Source organism: Felis catus, chromosome A2 (genome assembly GCF_018350175.1).
Source record: "Felis catus isolate Fca126 chromosome A2, F.catus_Fca126_mat1.0, whole genome shotgun sequence".
NCBI lineage: Eukaryota > Metazoa > Chordata > Mammalia > Carnivora > Felidae > Felis > Felis catus.
Window position 1 is genome coordinate 26,023,137 of NC_058369.1, and position 23,213 is coordinate 26,046,349.

The 23,213-nt window shown below is 47.1% G+C and overlaps 1 protein-coding gene across 7 annotated transcripts in view; it reads left to right on the plus strand.

Moving 5' to 3' along the window:
• Positions 1 to 1,789: 1,789 nt before the first annotated feature.
• FLNB (filamin B) overlaps positions 1,790 to 23,213 on the plus strand; it is a 142,210-nt gene continuing 120,786 nt past the window's right edge. For 4 of the 7 annotated variants that reach the window (XM_019823426.3, XM_003982367.5, XM_019823428.3 and 1 more), the window contains exon 1: positions 1,791 to 2,264. In XM_019823426.3, coding sequence (XP_019678985.1) covers positions 1,973 to 2,264 — 292 coding nt within the window. In that variant the 5' untranslated portion in view covers positions 1,791 to 1,972. Of the gene's footprint in view, positions 2,265 to 23,213 lie in introns of all 7 variants that reach the window. The other 3 variants (XM_019823423.3, XM_019823424.3, XM_045051752.1) reach the window with 1 other exon arrangement.

The following is a 23,213-nucleotide window of genomic DNA, read 5'->3' on the forward strand; positions in this document are numbered from 1 at the left end:
CACTTCAGTGTTGTATGCAAATGACTTGTTTGTATAAATGTTACAACCACAAATCTGCTGGCTTCTCCTGGGCAACCCTCAGGCTGGAAGCCCTTGACCTCCATCCTGCCCAACTCAGATTCCCCAGGAAGACCCCGTCCCTAAACCTGGGTTATGGGTCTCTTCTTGGCCCCAGGACACTCTGTGCTTTTCTTACACACCTGCATTCCAGTCCTGTTTGTACTGTATGCCTTGGGCAAGTCCCTTAACCTCCCAGTTAACTCTTGTCAGGTGTGGCCAATAGCCAAGGAACTGTTTAGCACAGCTCTTAGCACAGGGGCAGAGCAGGTACTCAGGAAAAGCTAGCTGCTACTTTTACGATTATTCAGCTTTTGACAGTAGAGGTCTGGCCTGAGTTTCTGCTATATCCCAGAACCTAGCACAGGGCCTGGATGAGTACACAGCAGGTACTCAATATATGGTGTTTGTAGGCAGAATAACAGCCCCTAAAGATGTCCAAATCCTAATTTCCGGAACCTGTCAATATGACTTACATGGCAAAGAGGAATTAAGGCTGTAGATGGGATTAAGATTGCTAATCAGTTGATCTAAAAATATCCTGGGTTAACCAACTGTCCGGATGGAATCACAAGGGTCTTTAAAAGAGGAAGATGTGACTATGGAGAACCAGAGAGATGACGGTGTGAGAAAGACTCAGCCTGATGTTGCTGGCTTTGAAGATGGAGGAAGAGGCCACAGTCAAGGAATGAGGGAGGTTTCTAGGAGTGGGAAAAGGCAAGGAAACAGATTCTTCCCTAAGCCTACAGTAAGGAATGCATCCTGCCAACACCTTGATTTTAGTTCAGTGAAACCCATGAGGGATATCTAAGCTACAGAACTGCAAGATAATAAATTTGTGGCTTTTTAAAGACAAAGTTTTGGTAAGTTGCTACAGCAGCATTAGTAAACTGATATGCACTGCAAATTATTCATTTCTATTACTACTACTAAGCTGTTTGTGATAGTTGATTTGTACTTTTCTCGCCCATTACTGTATGAATTCCTCAAGGTCAAGGAATAAGTTTGTCTTATTTAAAAAAAATTTTTTTTAAGTTTATTTATTTATTTTGAGAGAGAAAGAGACATCGAGAGTGGGGAGGAGCAGAGAAAGGGAGAATCCCAAGCAGGTTCTGCACTAACAAAGTGGGGCTCTAACCCAAGAAACTGTGAGATCATGACCAGAGTGAAACCAAGAGTGGACGCTTAAGGACTAAGCCACCCAGGAGCCAGGGAATGTTTGTTTTATTTACCATTAGTTCTCAAGTGCTAAGAGGGCCTCCCACACAATAGGCACTCAGTAAATGCTACTGATGACACTATTATAATTCACGTGAATTTAACTGATACAAATAGTAAAGTGTCCATTCCTTCTCCGTGTCCTCCAGTGCCTAACACTTTTGTCTGGCACACAGCAGGAGGTCAATCAAAACCTTTATTGAACCTTACCGAACCTATACGTGGATCAAGTACTATTTACTCCCCTCACTCCCCTCTCTCATGGCCCACGCCGCCGCTCCCGCCCATCCTGAACGCCCCTTACTCCGGTGACCTTCTTCTTAAGCCAATGTCTCCCCACTGGCTTCCTTTTCGCCTAGGTAGTGAGCACCGAGCACGGGGTCCCTGGACACCTTGCCGGCCGTGGGGTGCAGTGCACGCTTGGGACCGCAGGGGGCGAGCGTGGTCCGGGAACGCCCGCCGAGGGGTTGGGACGGGGCGGGGCCTCGAGGGCGGGTCGGCTCAGTGCGCAGGCGCGGGTCCAGACGCCTCGCGCGGCGAGGGGCAGGCGGCTGCAGAGCAGTCCCGGCCGCGGCTCTAGTAGCAGCGAGTTCGAGCCCCGCTCCCGCTCCGCTTCGGTTCTCGCTCCCCCGGCCCTTGGGCCTCCCGACGCCAGTCCCGGGCAGTCGCTGCGCTTTGCGCTCTCCCCGCCGCCAGGATGCCGGTAACTGAGAAGGACCTAGCGGAGGACGCGCCGTGGAAGAAGATCCAGCAGAACACCTTCACGCGTTGGTGCAACGAGCACCTCAAGTGTGTGAACAAACGCATCGGGAACCTGCAGACCGACCTGAGCGATGGGTTGCGGCTCATCGCGCTGCTCGAGGTGCTCAGCCAGAAACGCATGTACCGCAAGTACCACCAGCGGCCCACCTTCCGCCAGATGCAGCTGGAGAACGTGTCCGTGGCCCTCGAGTTCCTGGACCGTGAGAGCATCAAGCTCGTGTCCATCGGTGAGTGCCCTGGCCCAGCCGGGCGCCGAGGTGTACCCTCCCGCCCCCGCGCGTGCGCCGGGGGGAAGCCTGGGTCCCCCTGCCGCGCGCCCCCACCGCGCCCAGCAGCCGCGGGCTGGGTGTGGGCGCTGAAGCGGGGTGCGTTGTCCTCCCGGGAGTGGGGACGCAGGAGACCTAGGTCTCCTTCCCAGTGCCTTTTCCTGGGCTAGGACTTTGTGTGATGGCCTCGCTGTGCGTCCTTGGGGGGCTGTGGATCCTGGGCTTGGGTTGGGGCTGCACGGGGAGAGCTGGGGCTGTGGCATGTTTTCCGCACCCGCGGTGCCCCTGAGGGGGAGCTGGAAACCTCTGGTCCACGGTCCACAGAAGTGGGGCCCCGCTCAGATGTTCTCCAAAACGCTCACCCCGCTGCGCCCAGGTTGGTGCGCTCAGCGGCTGACGAAGGGGCGGTGGCTCTGACGCCTGGCGGGAGACTTGGGGAGGGACAGTTCTCCGAGCCTGGGGCCTCTCCGCTCAGGTGGGGACGGCGACCTGTTACCCTCCCCCGCCGTCTCTGGCTTGGGTGTGGGCCCCGAGGTGGGAAGGGGAGCTGCGGGGGGGGGGGGGGTGTCCTCCTCTCTCCCTCTGCTCCCAGCTCAGCTCTGGCTGGGTGCCTTGGGGTGAGCCAGCTCTGCCGCCGAAGTAATCATTTAGGGACGGTAGTGGTATAGTAACTACTGTTTTGTAGGGAGAGCCCAAACTTGTGCGTGCTGTGTGCCAGCAGCCTTCCAAGTTCTCAGTCCTTACACAAGCTGGGAGTTGGGGTGTCCTTAGACCTACTTTACAGACAAGGAGGGGGGTCCAGAGAGTTAATCGACTTGTCCAAGGTCTTGGAAGTAGGAAGAGTCTCGCTGAGAATGGAAGGGAAGCGGGTACAATGAAAGGAGACTTTGCCTTCCTCTCCTATCCTTCCCCACACCAGGGTCTTCCTGAGAAGGGGGAGGGAGTTGGTGTCAGGTTCCGCTCCCCTCTGCTGGGAAGAGAGAATGAGGGTCAGGTCCCCGCTAGGACCTGGGGTAGTTGAAAGCTTCCAGGAAAGCCACAAGGCTGCTGAGGGTGTGGGCTGTGACTGTAGGGGGAAGGGGTGTGTAGTTATGTGGGTGCGTGTGTGCACTTTTATGTGTACAGAGGATGTAGTGTGTACATAGTGTGGATGGGCAGAGAAAGTGTGTGCACCCATAGTGTGTGTGTGTGTGTGTGTGTGTGTGTGTGTGTGTGTGTGTGTGTGTTCTGCCAGGTGAGGCTCTTGCTGGAGGAGCTGACCCAGGCGTGGGTCTGGGGTCTCTTCCAGAGAAAGCCAGGCCTTATAGTGACTCCTGTGATAGGAGGAAAGGGTGGTGGGTGATGGGCTGCACCGGGTGGGTGTGGCTGCTGGGACTTTCTCCAGAGCAAAAGGGGTTCCCTCTAGGCTGAGTCTCCTCTGTCCTCTCCCTCCCCTTCCCCCACACCTGCCCTGGCAGGTAGGGCCGCTTCCTGCTTCCTGGGCCCAGGCAGCCGCCCCATCAAGGGTGGCTTCTCTGCAGAGCTGTGTAACAGGCTGCCTCTTTTTTGGGGTCCCATCTCCTACAGCTGTGGAAGGAGAGCCCCAGAATTATCCTGGAACTCTCCCCTTTTCAGAAACCAGCTTTCCTTCTGGGGAATCTCAAGGCCTGGCTGAGCTCAACTGGGATCGCTTCTTCTTTGTTTTAAAAATGTGTATTTGTTTAATTAAATGGGCAAAGAGACTTAAAGTAAATCAGGAGTATCCAAACATGACATGAAATCTCTTCAAAAAAGCAAAACAAAACAAACAAACAAATGAAACCACAGCACCAGAAAATCCTGGACTGCCTAATTTACCAACTGTTTACAGAGGCTGTGCTGGCTCCGCCGTGGCTTCCCGTCACTGCCCTGAACTTGGGGGTCTCATTCTAGACTTTGCCTGGTCCCTTACATTTTCCTGTTGACCCTCATGATTTTCATTCCGGAACCCACCTAGGACATAGCGTTGTCCTGACATTCCCAATTAGCCTCCCCTTCTCTGGTTGTGGACTTGTGGGCTGTTGGCAACTTCTTGCTGTGGACCTGTTCCCACCACAGACTACATTGTTTCATTTTATTTTAAAATTATTTCTTGGATCCTATTCCCCCAAGTGGCATTCCTGGGTCAGAGTGTGACCACATTTATGACTCCTATCATTGGCTGCCTAGTTGCTCTCCAGAAAGATCTCACAGTAAACAGGTTTTCCAGCCTCTGAAGACTGGAGGGAGACTTGCCAAGTGCCAGAAGTCCCATGGGGGTGATGCCTGAGGCCTCTTCTCCCTGCTCCCGGGGCAGTTCTGGGTAATGGCCCTTCAGAAGAAAGTCCTGTCCAGCTCGGACTTCAGTTCAAGTATTCACTGCTTAGGCTGTGTTGCACTGTGCTGACAAAGACCCTGGCTCCGGTTTGTTGGGACACACTAGGTGTTCTGTGTGTTCTGTTCATCGCCCCATTGATCACCGCCTGGAATCCTCAAGGTTTGGTTTCCTTGTCTATGTAACCATCTGCTTCACCAAGTCACTGGGAGGGTACAAAGCTTGCCCTGGTTCTGCCTAACTGCTTAGAAAATGGTCATTGCTGTTATTTCTGTGGTTGTTGTTAGTATTATTATCTGCACTTAAAGATGAGGAAACAGGAGTGAAGTAACTTGCGGAGATCACCCCGCTACTAAATGGTGACTGGAAGCTGGGTCTGCCCAGTTGTGAAACTGACCCTTAACTGACCTGCTTTTCATCGTCAGAAATGAGTGAAATACAGCCCCTCTCCCCCAGCCGGAGAGCCCCGGAAACACCAGATTTTGCAAGTCTGGGATGTTGGGGTAGCAGCTGGACACTCACGCTTTGAGCCTTGAACAAAGTCTTGAGCAAAGAGGGAATCTCAAGGCTTTAGGTGAGAGGATGAATCCTCTGAACTGGGATGAGGGTCCCATGAGATGAGTGTCACGTCAGGAGGTGAGCAGAATCAGTTTGTATCTAGCATCAAGATGAACTTGTTGAGGGAATGGCTGCCCTGTGTTCACAGGGGTTTTTTTTTGGGGGGGGGGAGGGGAGTAGTGGTGGCGGCGGTGGTGGTGGTGGTGGTATTTCCTGCTACTTAATGGATGGTGTTTTAGTCCATAATCTGGGAAGGTATCTTTGAATGGATACAGGGTTTTGTATACTTTGGATAACTTCCAACAATGTACATTGTTGAGAATCATAAGAGTTGTATACAGGCGCCCAGCTCTGAGACATGAGATGGTCAGAAGCTGCCAGAGGACTGGTTTTTCTGTCTAGAATTCAGGGAAAGACAGTTCTGGCTGTTTATTCACATTTGTGATTTGTTGTAAGGTGGGCCCAGTCTAGGCTGCATCCAAAAGTTGAAGATTTTCTTCAGTTTCTTGGTCTGTCTTGGGCAGTTCATAGTGAGGCCTCAGCATAAATAATTCTAGTTGCCTGCCAGGAGCTGGCAGTTTTATTTACTTGTTTTTCCAAAAACCTTTCTGACGCTGGGCAGCTTAGCCAATTTGGAGAAAAAGGGGTCTCCCAGCCCAAGAATGACAATCAAGGCTGCCTGGAAGTTTGGGTGGTGTGTTTTGGTTTGATCCTTTAGAAGAAGGAATTCTTTCCTTTTCGGAGGATGCGGTCTGACCCTAATGTTTACTTAAGGTGCCTGTGCCAGGCCAGCGCCCCAGAGCAGGCAGGGTGTGTGTTCCCAAGACCTTGGGTCACCGGGCAGAGTTTCCAGGGTGGTGGGTCACCATGGCACTCAGCCCCTTTTCCTTCCTGTTGCCCTGCCCCCACCCAAATAACATACAAATACAGTAATCCTGAATTCTATTCTTTCCTGAACTACCTGGTAAACGCCAAGTGTGTCTTTTTAGGCGAAAGTAGTAGAGAATGCTTTAAAAGTAGCAAAGTTGCCTACTTTGTCAGAATTAACGAGTTCTGGGCCATTTGCAACAAAGTAACACAGTGCGAGATGTGGATCTTACCTTAGTTAAGAGCAAGGATTCTTGGTTCAAATCCCACTTGCCACTAAGTAGCTGTTAAGAAACTTCGGTGCCTTGGTTTCCTTATCACCAAAATGGGAATGATAACTACCTCCTTTAAAAGGTTGTTATAAAAATTAAACAAGTTAATATTTTAAAAAATGTTTGGAACAGCACATGGTAAGTGCCGTGTGAGTGTTTACTCAATAAATAAAGTACTGGCCAGTAGTGTTCTCAACAGCCATGCTGGAGGGTTTGCACGCCTAAAGGACGTTTGAAATCAGGGCCACACTGGGGAGTCCAGCTTGGTTGGCTAGTGTCGCTGCTGCTTGCTATAACAGGGCTGTGGACTAGCTTCCTTGGAAGGGGAGGACCCCTGGTTATGTTGTGGCTGCCTCCGAGGCCCATTCATAGCAGCTTTGTTTCTGAGACCTGGACTGGAGCTTGGGGCAGCTGGTCATTCCATCCTTTCACCCCGTGCGGGAATCTCTGGGCCAGATCACTTCCAGATGGCAGTTTGGGCTCTGCGGAGCTCCTCCAGCAACGGCAGAGCCAGAGTGCCGGGCAGCAGCTGCCTTCCTTCTTGGAGAGGCTGTGCTGAAGGGAGGGCTTTGATTTGGACCCAGATTACGTCTCCTGGGCACTACCCCTCCCCTCCTTGCCGGGACACTGGTTTTGTGCTGGGGCGGGTGTACCGAGTAGTTGAGGATGGCTGCCTTGCTCCTTGGGCAACAGACGCTCAGGCTCAGAGCCTTTGGGCCTTGGCTGCAGTGGTTTCAGGGCGGGGGGTACCACGTCATCTGCTTTCTCCATAAATGGCCTCTGGGTCAGCACATAGTAGGCTATCATAGATATAGCTGAAGGGTTCAGGGCGTGCGTCTGAAGCTAGATTGCCAGGATTCTAAGCCCCACTCTGCTCCCTAACAGCTGTGCAACTCTGGTCCACTGCCTTAACCTTTCTGAGCCTCAGTTTCCCCATTTGTAAAATGGAGAATAGTTGTTCCTATATTAGTTGCTGAGAGCGTTATATGTGACTAAGTTAAGTTTATAGCATAGTGCTGGCATTATCATTATTGATATCAATATGCTTCTGAACCCTTAAAGTCTAGGACTTTGTCTTGTTTTCCATCTACTCTCTGGCCAGTCCTACTGCTGTCATCTGGTGTGTCAGATATTTCCTTCCCCCCAGCTTGGAACTTCTGATGCAGATGCCTCCTAAGATCCTTTCTTTCTTCCTTTCCTTATTCAGTAAATCTAGGAACGACCAACTCTGGGCCAGGCCCGGTGCTAGGGCCAGAGGGATAATGAGAGTCAAGGCCCCAGCTTGCATCCTATACTGCTCAATGCAGAGGAGGGAGTAACCAGAGAGTGTCCTTGAACCTTCAGGCACACACAAAAATCACCTGGGGACCTTGGTAAAACTGTGGGTCTGATCAGTAGGTCAGGTGAGAAGGCTGAGATTCCGTACTTCCAGCCCCCTCCCAGTTGCTACTGTTGGTGGCGTTGGTGGCGGTGGTAGGCCACTCTGGAGGTAGTAAAGATCTAGAGGGCAAGCCCTCTTGGGGGGGGTGGGGGGGGAGAGGAGCACCTTCCCTCAGGCTGGGATGGGTAGTCTGGAGGGCTCCCTGGAGGGAGGGCCTTTAAGCCGGGGCCTATACCCTGACTAGAATTAGGCAGGCGAACAGTTAGCCAAGTGAGGCACAGAGTTTGTCACACGGAGGTCAGAGGGGTGGCACAGGTGACAGGAGCTGTCTCACAAAGGGCCTTCTGAGGCAGGAGGCTGCCAGCCAGGCATCTTCCTTGAGGAGGCTTGGTGTAGGGTAGGTAAACCCAGCTGAAATGGATCATCTGATCTGGGGCCCTCTTGACTGTTACTCCAGTCATTCCTGCCAGTAAAAAATTTTAATGTGCCCCTTTCTCATGTATGCAAATTTATAAGCTATATTCATATATTATTGTCAGCCTGTATATTAAATATTAGTAACACTTACCTTCATTTTAGAGGACAAATCCAAATATAAAATCTGATTTTTCCTGTGCTCTAATGAATTATCTTGCACACCTTGTGGTACATATGCCCTATTTGGAGGCCCCCTGAGGGCTTGTATTTCTGCATTTCACCTCCCCCTGCCCCCCATGTTGTTGCTATTCTGCATTTAGTTTTGATGTTTGGTTATCCTCAGTTAAGGAGGTGGATCTATAATTCTGTCCCTTTCCCCCAACACGTTGAACCAAATGAATAAACCCAATGGAATGAGTCATTTCAGTCTAAATGGGTGCAATTTCCTGCTCTTATAATGATTAAAATTGCCTTTCATGACATTCTACTAGAAGCCATCCTTCATTACTGTTGTAAATCTAGTTATCCATTAAACGTGTTCAATAATCACCAGATTGGCTCCGGTTACTGTATAATAAACAACAGCACTTTCCCCTTCTGGGGCTTGGAAAGTGGCCTTGTATTTTTTAAGTGCCTTGCTCACTTTTCTTGGGAAATTGAGTCCATGTTCTAGGGAGAGAGTTTTGGGGAAAGATGATTAGAAAACCAAATGGTTCTCTTTATATACTAAAGGATAAAGCAGTACATGAGAGTAGTTATACATGGTATAAAGGATGGAACTGTTGGGTATTTTCATTCTGTCCACTTAGTGTCATGATTTTTTTCATCCCCAAACATACTGTGCTATCCATGCAGTTGCTACCTTTCTTCCAAGAGCCTTACAGCAGTTGCCTTAAATACATTCGTTTGATAAGTTGTAGATAGTTGTCATAACTCTTCTGCAAGCTGTTCAGTTATAAGAAAAAAAAAAAAAGATGGGATTTTACTTATACCCAAACATAACTTTTACCTTCCCTGATCCCCTTTTGACCAGTCTCTGTGCAGTAGAATGTCCCTGGTTAAGATTTTCTTGTACTATTAGCAAAAAGCAGTTTGGTTTTTCACTTAGTCAGGACTGGTTATAGGTCTGAATTATTTTGACAGAACATGTGACCTCCTCCTTTCCCCCATCATCAAAACCTAGCATAGGTAGAATGGATAGGTAAGGAGGACACTTGTCCTCCTCCTGCATATTCCTTGGCTTTTCCAAGGATGCACACGGATGAAGACATTTGTGTACTGAGTGTTGAGGTGTGCACATGCATCCTCTCACATAATATCTAACATTTTCCTATGGCTGCCATCTGCTAAGTATGTCCTGAGTACCTTGCCTTTATTGCTTCTAATCCTCATTATGAACCCTGCAAAGTGAGTGCCTTTGTATTTATTTCCACTTTACAGGTGAGAAAACTGAGGCTCAAATCAGCCTCCCTTCACATGCCAGGCATGATGTTTGCCTGCATTAAACTGCAAAGTATTTTTTTTTTTCGTCTTAAAGTTTGGTTTCATACTTAAACTAGATATACTGTAATGAGAGAATTCATGCAGCTTTAGTTTAGTCCTTTTTTTGTTTGTTTTTTGCTTGAAATGCTCCTTGAGCTTGATTAGTGTGAAATTGAAATTCTCTTCTACAGAACAAAACTTTTTTTTTGGCCCGTTGGCCATGCCTCTTCCAGTACTGTAGAGCTTTGGGGCCTTCTTTTCCGTTCTGGGGCACCTCTGCCTTTATTTGGTTCCCAGGGGCAGTGATTTCACTGCAGGTTTGCAGTGGGGACCCGCTGGAGGCTGCTTTGGGCAGCCAGGCAGGGCTTCCTTTGTGAGGCCTAGAGGCCAGAGATGAGGAGGAGGTGCCCCTGGAATTTCTCCTGGTTGCACTCCTGTGGGGCTCACGGTGCACACCACTTGCGGGGGTGGGGGGGTGGGGAGTGGTGGGGTTTGTGGAGACCTCGCTGTGCTGGGAGATCCTTGGTGACAGTCACCATTGGCACAATCGAGCCCTCTCCAAAATGACCTCCCTCTCCATCCTTTCCTTCTGCCACCTTTAAACATTAACCGGCGGGAGAGTGTGTTGGGTTGTGCCTGCTGCTGAGCAGAACCTTTCTTTTCTGGCTGGCATTTCGCCTTTATCAGTCTGGCCGCCCTGGCACAAGCCGCTGCCCGCTCCCATGCCAAGCCAGCAGCTCCTGGCTCATCTTCATGGAGCCTTGCTGTGTCGCGTAGCTCCGCCAAGCTGCTCCAGAGCTGAACTTGTGTCCCCAAGGGCTTCTCCTACAGCACTCCCAAGAAAGGAAGCCGGGCTGGCAGGCCTACTCAGTGCTCAGCCTTCCCCAGAAATCGCAGGGGCTGGTTTGTTGCAAGGTCTGGGCGTTAACACAACACTCCTGTTCTCCCTCTCTGAAGGCCCTTTATGCTGGCATGAATTCCTTTTCTCATGGAGATCTGAAAGCTCTTTTGACTAAATGGGTCACCTTTCTGGGTATTTTCATAAGGCTGGTCAGCTTTTGCCATGCCAGACAACTTCTCTGGAATTTCCGTTTAGATATAACGAGAACACAGTGTGGAATTTTGGCTTTTGAGCTATAGGGAAATGGGTGGGGATTTGTGGCAGGGATATGTAAATTTGCTGCGGCCCATAAATTCAGATTTTAAGATTAAAAAAGGCACGCAGCAGTCGGCTTTCCTTCTACAAACAAGAATGGTGTTACTTTCGGCCCCCTGCTGCTTGTGACCGAGGCAGAGGCAGGCCTCCCGTGGAGGCTGGGGTCTGAAAAGATTCTCGGTTGCTAAAATCAGATTCCTTCGTGTCCCCTGCCGCCCCCAAGAAAATAATCAAGTTCTTATCGTGCTGGTACTGCACTGCTTGTGTGAATCACCCTGATTCCTCTGTACCTCCCTGAAGTGATTTATCAGATATTCCAGGGAAACGGGAATTATTTGGCATTCTGCGGTCTGTTAGGAGCATGGCTGGGCCTGGGGTTTCTTTTCAAGAACAAAGTGATTGTTCCCTTGGTGGCTTAAAGCCTGCCCGAGGCAGGGGGGTGGGGGTGGGGGTGGGGTACTAGGCGCCACCCTCCAGGGGACCAAAGGTGCTGAGGTCTTAGGGCTCAGTCCCGAAAAGGCCTTTGTAACTAGGCGGTTCTGGGTTGTGTTTATAAGACTCCTTGTCAGCGGAGGCAGAGGCTGGAAGGCCAATGGTGTCTAGCTGGTGGGATGAGGGGCCTCTCTGTGGGGCTTCCAGCCCTCCAGGAGCAGCACCCAGTCTGTTCTGAGAGGAGGAGCCTTAGGAATCTTGGCTTGCGAGCACCCAGGCAGTGGCATGTCACATTCCTTATCTGCACCAAAGGAGGCAAGCTGGCACCTGGGGAATGCCTCTCCTGTCCGGGAGTCCTTTATAGGAAATGATCCAGGTGTCACATTACGTGTCCTGTCGGGCATGCATCCCTTACCACAATTACCTCTCCTGTCCCTTGGCACTCTTGTTTGACACCTGTGGGAAGTCACATCTGAGGTGCGGGGCTTGAGACCCTCTCCTGGACACCCACGTCTCCCCACTCACCCCATGCCCACCCCATTTCATAGCTTCCTGAGCTCTATAGATCTCCTAACTTGCCTGTTTTGCTCTCCCACTGGATCATGACTGCTGATTCAGGGGCAGGTGTTGAATCCTGTGTTCACCTCCTTGGCTCCGAGCTTGGCACCTAGTAGGAACATAATAAGTAAGTTATTGGGTAAATACACAGCTTCAGGCATAGATGGGTTGAATAATAAATCTGATACATTAAATTGGTTTGCAAGAGACTTGCTTTCAGAAAATGCAAAATACTTAGCCTTTGGGGCCAGTAGTGAAGTGGGAATTATGTGCAGTGGACCTCGGGGTCCAGGGTCCCAGTAGAACACCTCATTTTTGGGACAGTGATGCTGAACTTAAAGAATTCAGCGCTTCATAGTCATTCTCTGAACGTCTATGATTTGCTTCAACTGTTAGAGAATAAGGCCTTTTCCTAGTGATCATGCAAGGCTTAGAAAAGGGATATAAATGGAAGCCACTGAGAGTCACTATAGTAATAGTAGCCTAGCTTCATTAATAATAATGAATATATATTGAATCCCTACCAATACCAGAAATTGTGATCAATGCTTTTCACTGATAGCTAAATGAAGCCTAATTGCAATCCTGTGGGATGTAGTTATTGTTGTAATCCCCATTATACAGATGAGGAAACTGAGGCATGCCCCAGATCAGCCACTGAATATGTGGCAGACTATGATTCAAACCCTTGTCTGAGAAATTTTAACCCTCAAAGGAAAATCATCATCATGCATTCAGAATTCACTTCTAAATACTTTTTTTTTATATTAAAATGTTGTTTTGGGGGGTGCCTGGGTGGGTCAGTCGGCTAAGCATCTGACTCTTGATTTTGGCTCAGGTGATGATCTCAGGGTTCATGGTTCAGGCCCCGTGTCAGGCTCTGGGCTGACAGTGTGGAGCCTGCTTGGAATTCTCTCTCCCCCTCTATCTGCCCCTCCCTCACATGCACTCTTTCTCTCTCTCAAAATAAATAAGTAAGCTTAAAAAAGAGTTGCATTTGTGCTTATTGTAAGAGAGTTGCAAGAACAGAGAGAAATACAAAGAAAAAAACCATATCACATGTTGTGAGAAACCTTAACAAATGTTTTTCTACTTTTTGGGAATTTTGGGTAATGGCTGCCTTTTGATCAGAATGGGAAAAGGGGATTGCATTTTCTCAGGAAAAACGAGACTGGACCGGAAACGTTTTGTGAAATCATTTTGATCATACTGATGGTTGTAACAAGACTCATCCTCAAATTACCGCGGAGCTGTGCCAGCATTAAAATTGGAGGTCTTGGTTGAGGCTCATGGTTTGCAAGTCTCCCTTGGTCTAGAAATATGTTTTGGTCAACCACAGAGTGGGGGTGTTTCATCTACTTTCTGCCTCTTAAAAGTTTTTAGTACCAACTTTTATTGGGACTGCCAGGGTCTCTTAATAATAGTTATTATGTTTGGTAACTATTATGCCCTCTTCTCATGGTTAGCCTAGCATGGAAATTCATTGACTTTTTAGTTGCTCAGCTCTATTAGCAATTTAAATGTCTCAAATATGAGCCGAACAGAATGTAGTTGGGCAGCTTGGTTCACCCGTGCCCATCTGGGAACTTTTAGAAGTTTGAATATTATATGCATGGCTGGTGTTTTGAAACATTTTCTCAACAGCCCTCAGGACACTAGCCTGTCTCAGCCTTGTTCGAAGTAAAGGAGTTGGAATGAGACCGCTTCCTGAGTGTGCTTAAGAGGACAGGTCAGTTAGACCCTGCCACTTGCCGGCTGGGAGACCCGAGGCAAGTTCCTTGACCTCTCTGAGGTTCCATGTCCCAGGCTATCAACAGTGCCTCAGCTGTTGGTGTTGTTGAAGATTAAACGGTACAGTCTTTATAAAGCATGTGGCAGATGATAAGTGCCCCATGAATGGTGGTCTTTCCTTCCTCCTCCCCTTTCTCTCTCCTCCTTCTTTGGCCTGGGGTGGCCCCCTCAGACTGGAGGAAGAAGTGACCTAATTATCTTGGAAGAAGAGAGGTGGGTGGGAATACTCCCAGAAATTGGTCAAAGGTACCTCATACTGAATAAGCTGCTTTTAGAAGAGGTGATGGGTTTTTCACTGGCTGCTGGGCAGGAACCATGGGTCAGAGGCACTTCCTGGTCTTCCGGCCAAGCTTCCTTAGGTTAAGGGTAGAAAACAGGTGCCAACTATTCTTGACGTCTTCCCCCACTTTCCCTTTTGTCCTGTTTGGCTAACGGATCTGTTGTTTTAACTAGCTTTTTGGCCCCTCCTTTCTTTCTTTAATCCTTTTTGTCTCTTAGGATGTCCTCCACTCCCATTTCTTTCCTGGTTTTGCTCTCATGGAAGGGGCTGTTATACTGCCCAGGTGATATGCTCGTGGGTGTGAGCCTTGGCTCTGCCCCTTGAGAGCTGGCTGACCCCAGGGAGTGTTTTGCCTCTAGGAGCCTGTCTTCTAGATGCAGAATGTGATGATAAACTGCTCTGCCTTATTGAGTTCTAAGGTATAAAGAGAATGTGTGTCTCAAGCCCTTAGCACCGCTCCTGGTCATAGGCAGTGATCAGTAAATGACAGCTGCTGCTCTTGTGTTGCTGGCATCGGCATAATTACTGTGCAGCCCCACACCTCCCACTTCACCCTTCGCAGGGCTCAGTCGAGGAGGATGGAGAGGAAGTGGCCATGCTGCAGATGAGACTGTGCTCACTGCCTCAGTGTGTGCTTCCAATCTGGAACAAAGGGGTGTGTACCAGCTGCCGTCCCTGAGCCAGGCTTGGCTCTGCCTTGGCCCTGGGCACTGTTTCCTCTCCCTCTAGTCCTGGCCCTTTGATACCTGGGATCATGGTGGGGCTTCCTGCCAAGATTTTTGCTGTCCTGGGTGTGGTCTGAAGCCCAGCACTGCCCAAACTCATGTCATGGAGCTAGTGACAATATTTTTACAGTAGTGCTTGGAAACTGGGATCCTGGGGTCACACCCTGTACAAACAGCATCAGGGTTATTGGACTGGGGTGACTGGAGGAGATCGGCACCAGAAAATTCTATGGCTCCTAAGTCTAGAAGGATGTGGGAGGTTGTGTGGGGAGGGGCATCATTCCCAGTTCTTTTCAGGGGTACACTAGTCTTAGTCCTGCCTGGCTGAAGGGATCTGTGTCTTGTGCGGCTGCCTATTTCCTTCAGTTTCTCCATGAATACAAGCTGCCTGCTGTTTTCCTGGCTGGGCCAGATTTCTAATACTGCAGCCTTTTAAGGGAGTGTCATTTTTAGGTTGTCTCTTTTAGGGGCAGAGAACACCCAACACCTTTCCCAGAGGTAGAATTTGTGGGGGTTTTACTTGAGTGATGACTAATGCGTATCTTTGCATTTTAATGACGGGAAGAAATTAGTCAGCCTGGGCACTGTTTCCATGTGACAGGGCAAAAATTTAAACACTTGCACAATGGCTTTTGTTTCACCAGCTATTAAAGTTGACCATCAGGCGTTATCAATAAGATCAGCAGGTGTTCACCGCTCTGCTTCCGGAGACCAGTCTGTAGTCCTGGGAAAGGCCCAGAGCAAGCTGGATTTGGCACGACTGTGGGTCCTGGGCAGACCTGGGCCCGTTTCCACCATCACTGGGGCCTTGGAGAGGCCCTGCCTCTGTCTCTCAGCTTGTTTTCCTGTCTGTGAAAGGGGAGAACTGGACTAGTCTGTGTCTCCCAAACTTCAGTCATTCGTAAAGAAACCACTTATATTATTTTTGCCATGTCCCATGGCTGCCTCTATTTCATTTTTCTTAATATCTGCCTCCCCCCACCTCCGTAGTTGACTCATTTTGAAATCAAGTGCATTTGAAAAGGAGACTTTTGTCACTGTTGTAACAAAAAAAGCAGTGTCACTAGGTAAATCGAGGTAAGCGTAAATAAACCCAAAACAGTGTTTTGAAATTCTGGCTAGCGCTATTGCCTATTGTTAGCAGGAGGCCAACTCTTTTGGTTAAAAAGGAAAATTAGGGGTGCCTTGGTCGGTTAAGCGTCTGATTTCGGCTCAGGTCATGATCTCATGGTTTGGGAGTTCAAGTCCTGTGTCGCGCTCTGTGCTGACAGCTCAGAGCCTGGAATCTGCTTCAGATTCTGTGTCTCCCTCTCTCTCCCTGCCCCTCCCCCACTCACACTTTGCCTCTCTCAAAAATAAACATTAAAAAAATTTTTTTTAAAAAGGAAAATTAGCCAGAGATAGGTGTTCAGAGTAACCTAGCACCACATTGAGCCTTTTCCCCTGACCTACACAGAAGAATTGAGAAAGAATTGGAAAGAGAGTAATGTCTTAGTGATGCAAAGAGACTGATAGAGTGTCACCAATAGCTCAGAATAGTAATGTATAGATGCTTTGTTTGATACATACTTGTAGAGCCTTCGTTGAGTGCCAGGATCTGTGCCAGGATCCTAGAGGCTAGGACAAAGGGGACTGGGGCTTGGTCACCTGTCTTGGGAAGCTCACAATCTAATGGGAATCCTAGAAGTAGGTTAATGTAAATGAAGAGCAGGACAGGCCACAAAGGTTTCAGTAAGAAAATCACAGAACTAAGTTCTGTCATGTATATAGGAGTCTTTTACAAATAAAAGTTGTTTAGAAAATTAAATTTCATTTGGAATTTTTAAAAAAAGTTGATTGATTGATTGATTGATTGATTGACTGAGAGAGAGAGAATCCCAAGCAGGCTCTGTGCTATAAGTACATGCCCCATGTGGGGCTTGATCTCACAAACTGTGGGATCATGACCTGAGTTGAAATCAAGAGTTGGATGCTGAACCAACTGAGCCATCCAGGCACCCCATAATTTGAATTTTTTTAAGTGAATAAACCCATTTCAGTCCAGAATGATTCTAGAGAAATGGAATATATTAAAGTTGTGTCATTGTTCTTATGGTGTTAAGAGAATAATCCATCTTAACCCTTTATGTGGTGGTAACCGACCTTAATTCCCTAAAGCCTAATTTGAGTTTTGAGCTCTTTTGGAGTCTATGTCCATTGTAAATAGATACAAACAAGATGGCCTGATCTGCTCTTTATGACACTGTTCCCCCCCACCCCTCGCCCCGGTCTCAGAGTAGCATGTCCTGTAGTTTCTGCAAGCAAGATATACCCCAAGATTGGACTTTTGAAATGCCTCCAGCTAGTGTCCAGGAATGAGTGGTGTTTTTTAAGGTAGTGGGATTGAGGCTGAGTCTGATTTTCCTGTCCATCTGCCAGCTGAGGGCAACACCTACTTCTCTTGGGTTTCTGGGAGGAGGGAAGTTACGGTTAAGAATGAGGACTTGGGGGGCACCTGGGTGGCTCAGTCAGTTAAGTGTCCAACTTTGGCTCAGATCATGATCTCACGGTCTGTAAGTTTGAACCCCGTGTCAGGCTCTGTGCTGACAGCTCAGAGCCTAGAGCCTGCTTCAGATTCTGTATCTCCCTCTTTCTGCCCCTTCCCCACTTGCGCTCTGTCTCTCTCTGTCTCTCAAAAATAAATAAACGTTAAAAAAACACAAAACAATGAGGACTTGGGAGGCACCTGGGTAACTCAGTCAGTTAAGCAACTGCCTCTTGGTTTTGGTTCAGGTCATGATCTCACGGTTCGTGAGATTGAGCCCTGTGTGGGGCTCTGTGCTTATCACGTGGAGCCTGTTTGAGATTCTCTCCTCTCTATTCCTCCCCTGCTCATGCATGCACACACTCTCTCTCAAAATAAAAAAGTAAACATTTTAAAAAATAAAAGGAAAAAGAAAAATTTCTAAAAAAGGAGAACTTGGGTGCCAGGCAGATCTGGGGTTGAATCTGGGACTTACTGTGTGACCTAGGATTGAGTTACATGATTTTTCTGGAGCCTTGGTGCACAGTGTTCTCACCTGTAAACTGGGGATAATCATAGTTTCTACCTGAAAGAGTGGGTGTGAAGATTTAATGAGCTAAATTTTGTAAAGTACTTGCCACATGGGAAGTGTTTAGGTAGGGCTAACAGGTAATCCACACTTCTCTGATTGAAAGGCTCAGGTGTTTACTACTCTAGGCTGGTAGTGAGTGCGGTGAAGGGGGACATCAGATTTGGGATTTGGTTAGAACATGCTGATTGGCATCAGGACATTCAGAAAGGATCTGAGATTTGGGACAAGTGGCACCATGATCCCTAAGACACTGTGTATGGATCAAATCAGAATGAAATGGACAATGAGAAGAGCCTTCAAGAGGGCCAGTGGGGCAGTTAGAATCCTTTCAACCGCAGGAATTGGACCCCAAACTGGCTCACATATAAGGAAATTGATTGACTCATGTCAGCAAGCACAGGGTGGGTTATGGGTTTGTGGGACCCAGTGCTCTGTCATCAAGGATCCAGGTTCTTTTTTTCTTAAAATTTTTTTAAAGTTTGTTTGTTTGTTTATTTATTTATTTAGAGAATGAGTGGGGGAGGGGCAGAGAGAAGGAGAGACAGAATCCCAACCAAGCAGACTCTACACCTCCAGCCAAAGTCAAGAGTCTGATGCTTACTTGACTGAACCACCCAGGTGCCCCAAGGGGCATATTCTTTTAAAATAAATTATGCCAATAAAGACAGGATACAGAGCAATAATAAATAAATTAGAACTGCTTAGGTTGAGTTCTGCTGAGAGTGGGCTGGACACAAGGACCTACACCCATGTGGAGATGCTTTTCTCAGGGGAGGTGATCCCAGGAAGCAGGAAAGAGGTACCGTGAGTGAGACAGGGAAGGAGGAGAAACCAGTAGTAGGGTGAGTTATCAGGGCCACTATTGTGGGCAGCAGTGGCTCAGTTCTGCTGGGACCTCCCAAGAAATGTACAGAACGCCTCTAGAACTGCCCTCCTGAGAGGACAGGAAGCTGGCGATCCACTAGCCTCAGTGATAGAGGCATTCACTCTTCAGACTTCCAGGCTGGACACCCATGCGTGCTGGCTCTGCTGGTGCAAAAAGGGAAAAGAAAAGGCGAGTGCTTGGGTTGGTAGGTGGGCCCCGGAGAGTGATTTGTGCCCATCCTAACTGTGGCTGAAATTAGAGGTGGGCCAAGAAAGAGAATGTAGACACAGGCAACAGTGACATTACCAAGTATATCTCCCTGGATCAGTTCTGCAAACAATGTTGAGCAGAAAAAGCAAATTGCAGGAAGATACATATGCTCTGATACTATATAGTTTTACATATGTAATGGAAATACAGATATGTTCATTGGAATGACTGTCACCAATCTCTGGATAGTGGTTGCCTGTAGGGTGTGGGGGGTGTGCAGCCATGAAGGGGTGTGCTGGGGCTTTCAACTCTTTGTAACATTTGATTTCTTCAATTGCATGGTGCTGATATTGTACTGTTCTTTTTGTCCTCTGTTTTTGTGTGTATTTGTTGGAAATATTTCTAAAAAAGTATATCATTTTAATGCTGGTACAGTGCATTAATGAACTTGACCAAGGGAAGGGGAAAAAAGGATCCTACCTTTATTATTTTGTTTGTTTGTTTTAAAGACAAGCTTGGGCCCAACTTGTAAGAAAGAAAACAGATCATCCTCAAGATGTCAGGATGATATTAAGACAAAAGACATTCACACTTTGCAGGATTTCTCCCTCCCACTCCCCAAGTATGTGTTGAAACTCCTGAGCTAATAACCTTAGAATGTAAGGCCCCTCCTGTCGCTTGTGAACATGGCAGGCTTGGGTTTCTCAAAGGCAGAGAGAGCTTCAGACATCTGCCTCTGGGAGCTTCCAGTCAATGGCTTTTTGTCTAAGTGAAGGAGATATTTCTCAAGGAAATACCTCAAGGGACTGCTGAAATATTTGCATTGTCCTTAAAAGTGGGTAATAGTCCAGATAAGGGATGGTTCAGCAGTGGATTGAGTGTTACCAGGGTTGCATTCAAAGAACACCTTTGCATTACGGCCAAAATCAAGTCTGTCCATTTTGTGGTATGGTGGTTCCTGTCTAGTTTCCCAGGCACCTGAACATATGAGCTCAGAAGCATTTAATTTTTAAAAAATTACTCCGGGGCACCAGGATGGCTTAGTAGGTTAGGCATCCAACTTCGGCTCAGGTCATGATCTCACATTTCATAGGTTTGAACCGCAGAGCCCGTGTCAGATCCTCTGTCTCCCCCTCTCTCTGCCCCTCCCCTGCTTACACACAGGCTCTCTCTCTCAAAAACAAATAAACATTTTAAAAAGTTAAAAAAAATTACTTTGTTGGCTGACTCGGTAGAGTATGTGACTCTTCGTCTTGGGGCTGTGAATTCGAGGCCCACAGTGGGTGCAGAGATTATATGAAAGTAAAAGAATTCTTAAAAAAAAATTACTCTATTGGGGTATAATTGACATACAACAAATGACACATTGAAAAGTGTACAATTGGAAGGCAACAAAAACAAAAATAAGAAAAAACTCATTAAACTAAAAAGCTTCTGCCCAGCAAAGGAAATCATCAACAAAATGAAAAAGCGACCTAAGGAATGGGAGAAGATATTTGCAGATCATGTATCTGATAAGAGGTTAATATCCAAAATATGGAATAAATAATTCCAGCAACTCAATAGCAGAAGTCCAAGCAATACAGTTAAAAAATATATAGAGAATATGTAAGACAGAGAATATAGGCAGAGAGTATATAAGACATTTTTTTAAAGAAGACCTGCAGATGGCCAACAGTTACGTGAAAAATGCTCAAACGTCAGTAATCAGGGAAATGCAAATCGAAACCACAATGAGATATCACCCTGTGTCTGTTACAATGGCCATTATCAAAAAGGTAAGAGATAACAAGTGTTGGTAAGGATGCAGTGAAGAGGGAACCATTGGGTACTGTTACTAGGACTGTAAATTGGTACAACTACTGTGGAAAACAGTATGGAGGTTCCTAAAAAAGATAAAAATAGAACTACCATATGATCTAGCAATTTCACTTCTGAGTGTTTATCCAAAAAAACAGCCTGAGTATCTATTGATGGGTGAATGGATCAAGAAAATGTGAGATATGTGTATGTGTGTATGTGTATGTATATATATAATTCAGCCATAAACATAAACAAGAAGGAAATTTTGTTATTTGTGAGAAAACAGATGGACCTTGGGGGCATTATTATGGTAAATGAAATAAGTCAGAGAAAGACAAATACTGTCTCATCTTACTTATATGTGAAATCTTAAAAAAAAAAAAAACAAAAAAAAAAAAACAGCCCAAACTCAGAGATAAGAAGTGTGGGAGGTGGGAGGTGGGTGAAGTGGGTGAAGAGAGTCAAAAGGTACAAAATTCCAGGTATAAAATAAGTACTCATGGGAATATAATGTATAGCATGGTGACTATAGTTAATAGTACTGTATTGCATATTTGACAATTTCTAAGAGATTAGATCTTAAAAGTTATCATAGGAAAATTTGTCACTATATATGGTAACAGATGTTAGCTAGACTACTGTGGTGATCATTTCACAATATCTACAAGTATTTTATTTATTTGTTTGTTTATTTATTTAACAGACTATTTTTGAGAAAGAGAGACAGAGAGAGCAGGGGAGTTCAGAGAGAGAGGGAGAGAGAGAATCCCAAGCAGGCTCCACACTGTCAGCATAGAGCCTGACATGGGGCTCAGACTCACAAACCATGAGATCATGACCTGAGCTGAAATCAAGAGTCGGCCGCTTAACTGACCTAGCCACCCAGGTGTCCCAAGAAATGTTTTCTTTTTTTTTTTTTAATTTTTTTTCAACGTTTTTATTTATTTTTGGGACAGAGAGAGACAGAGCATGAACGGGGGGGGGGGGGGGGGGCAGAGAGAGAGAGAGGGAGACACAGAATCGGAAACAGGCTCCAGGCTCCGAGCCATCAGCCCAGAGCCCGACGTGGGGCTCGAACCCATGGACCGCGAGATCGTGACCTGGCTGAAGTCGGACGCTTAACCGACTGCGCCACCCAGGCGCCCCCCAAGAAATGTTTTCTTAAAGACAATTCTTTAAGCTGGTTGGTAAAAGCACCTGTGGCTTTGGTCACTTCTTTCTGTGTCCTCTACCACAAAAGTTTTCATTCTTGCTGTCATCAAATTCTCTAACTAGTTTACCTGTAGGAAAAGGCCCTGTAGTCCTAACACTGTGGCTAACTAGTAGAGTGGTGAGTGCTTCTTGAAAACAGTCTCTCACGAACCATCATTCAAGGATGGGTAGGTGAGCTAACATCTGTCGTGTACCAGGGATTGTGCTAGGTTGGTGCTTTACATCAAGTATGTCACTTAATTCGAACGGCCCTATGAAGTAGGTATTATTTCTGTGTTACAGTTGGGGAGACTGAGGCACTGAGAGGTTTAGTGACTTGTTGCATAGCCAGGAAGCAGAAGAGACAGACTTTGAAAGTAAATGTATCAGTTAGTCTGTGTATGCTTCCACATCATAGGAAACCCAACTTATCCTGGCTCCTCCAAAAAGGGAGCTCATTGGCTCCTGCAGCTAAACAGTCCAGGGGTAGGGCAAGCAGCAGGTGCATTTTGACCCAGAGGTTGTGAGGTTGTCAGAACCCTGTCTCTGTTTCTCTTAGATTCTGTTTTCTGTTATCTCTGCTCATGGACAGGCTGGGGTAGCAGTTCCTGGCCACACAGCCATACCCACATCCACACCTCTCTGAGGAAGAAGGCAGACCCTGGGGTTTACTGTGATTGGACCAGCATGTGCCACTTGCCCTCTTAACCAATCACTGGCCAGGGTGTTTGACTGTTGGGATTGGCTTAACCTAGATCACATGTCCTACCTCCTCTCTCCCCTTCCCAGTCTGGGACATTGAAGAGGTTGGAAGGATGGATCCCAGGGAGGCTTCTCACACTGGACCACTGCTATACTAGGTTGCTATTTGTTTTTTAGAAACCCCCTTAATTTTATGAAACTCTGGGGTCACTGGCTGTGGTATTTTTTTTTTTTAATTTATTTTTAAGTTTATTTTAGAGTGAGTGAGGGCACAAGTGATGGAGGGGCAGAGAGAGAGGGAGAAACAGAATCCGAAGCCGGCTCTAGACTGTGAGATCTTGACCTGAGCCGAAGTCAGACACTTAACTGACTGAGCCACCCCTGGTTGTGGTATTTATATAGCCTGTAACTTAGGTTATTACCTCTTTCCTCACCCAAATGAGATTACCTCTTCACCCCTGCCAAATGAGATTCCCACCCCCTCAAAGTGAGATCCCCCCACCCAACTGAGATTACTGTTTCAACTTCACAGGCAAATCAAGAAGAAACAAAATGAAACAAAACAAAAAAACCCAACATGTAAACTGTAGCATGCTTGAGGATTTTTAAAAGCTGTCTATATAATTAAAAGGTGTTAGTTAGACTTGTACATAAAATAAAATCTGACTTCAAATTTAAGTGGCATAATTTCCATGGCAAAATACCAGGTAACCTGTGATCCTCAGTCTTGTGGACTTGTTGGATTCCCATCTAAAGAGGGTGCAAATGGCAGCTTAAAAGCAACAGGCATCTC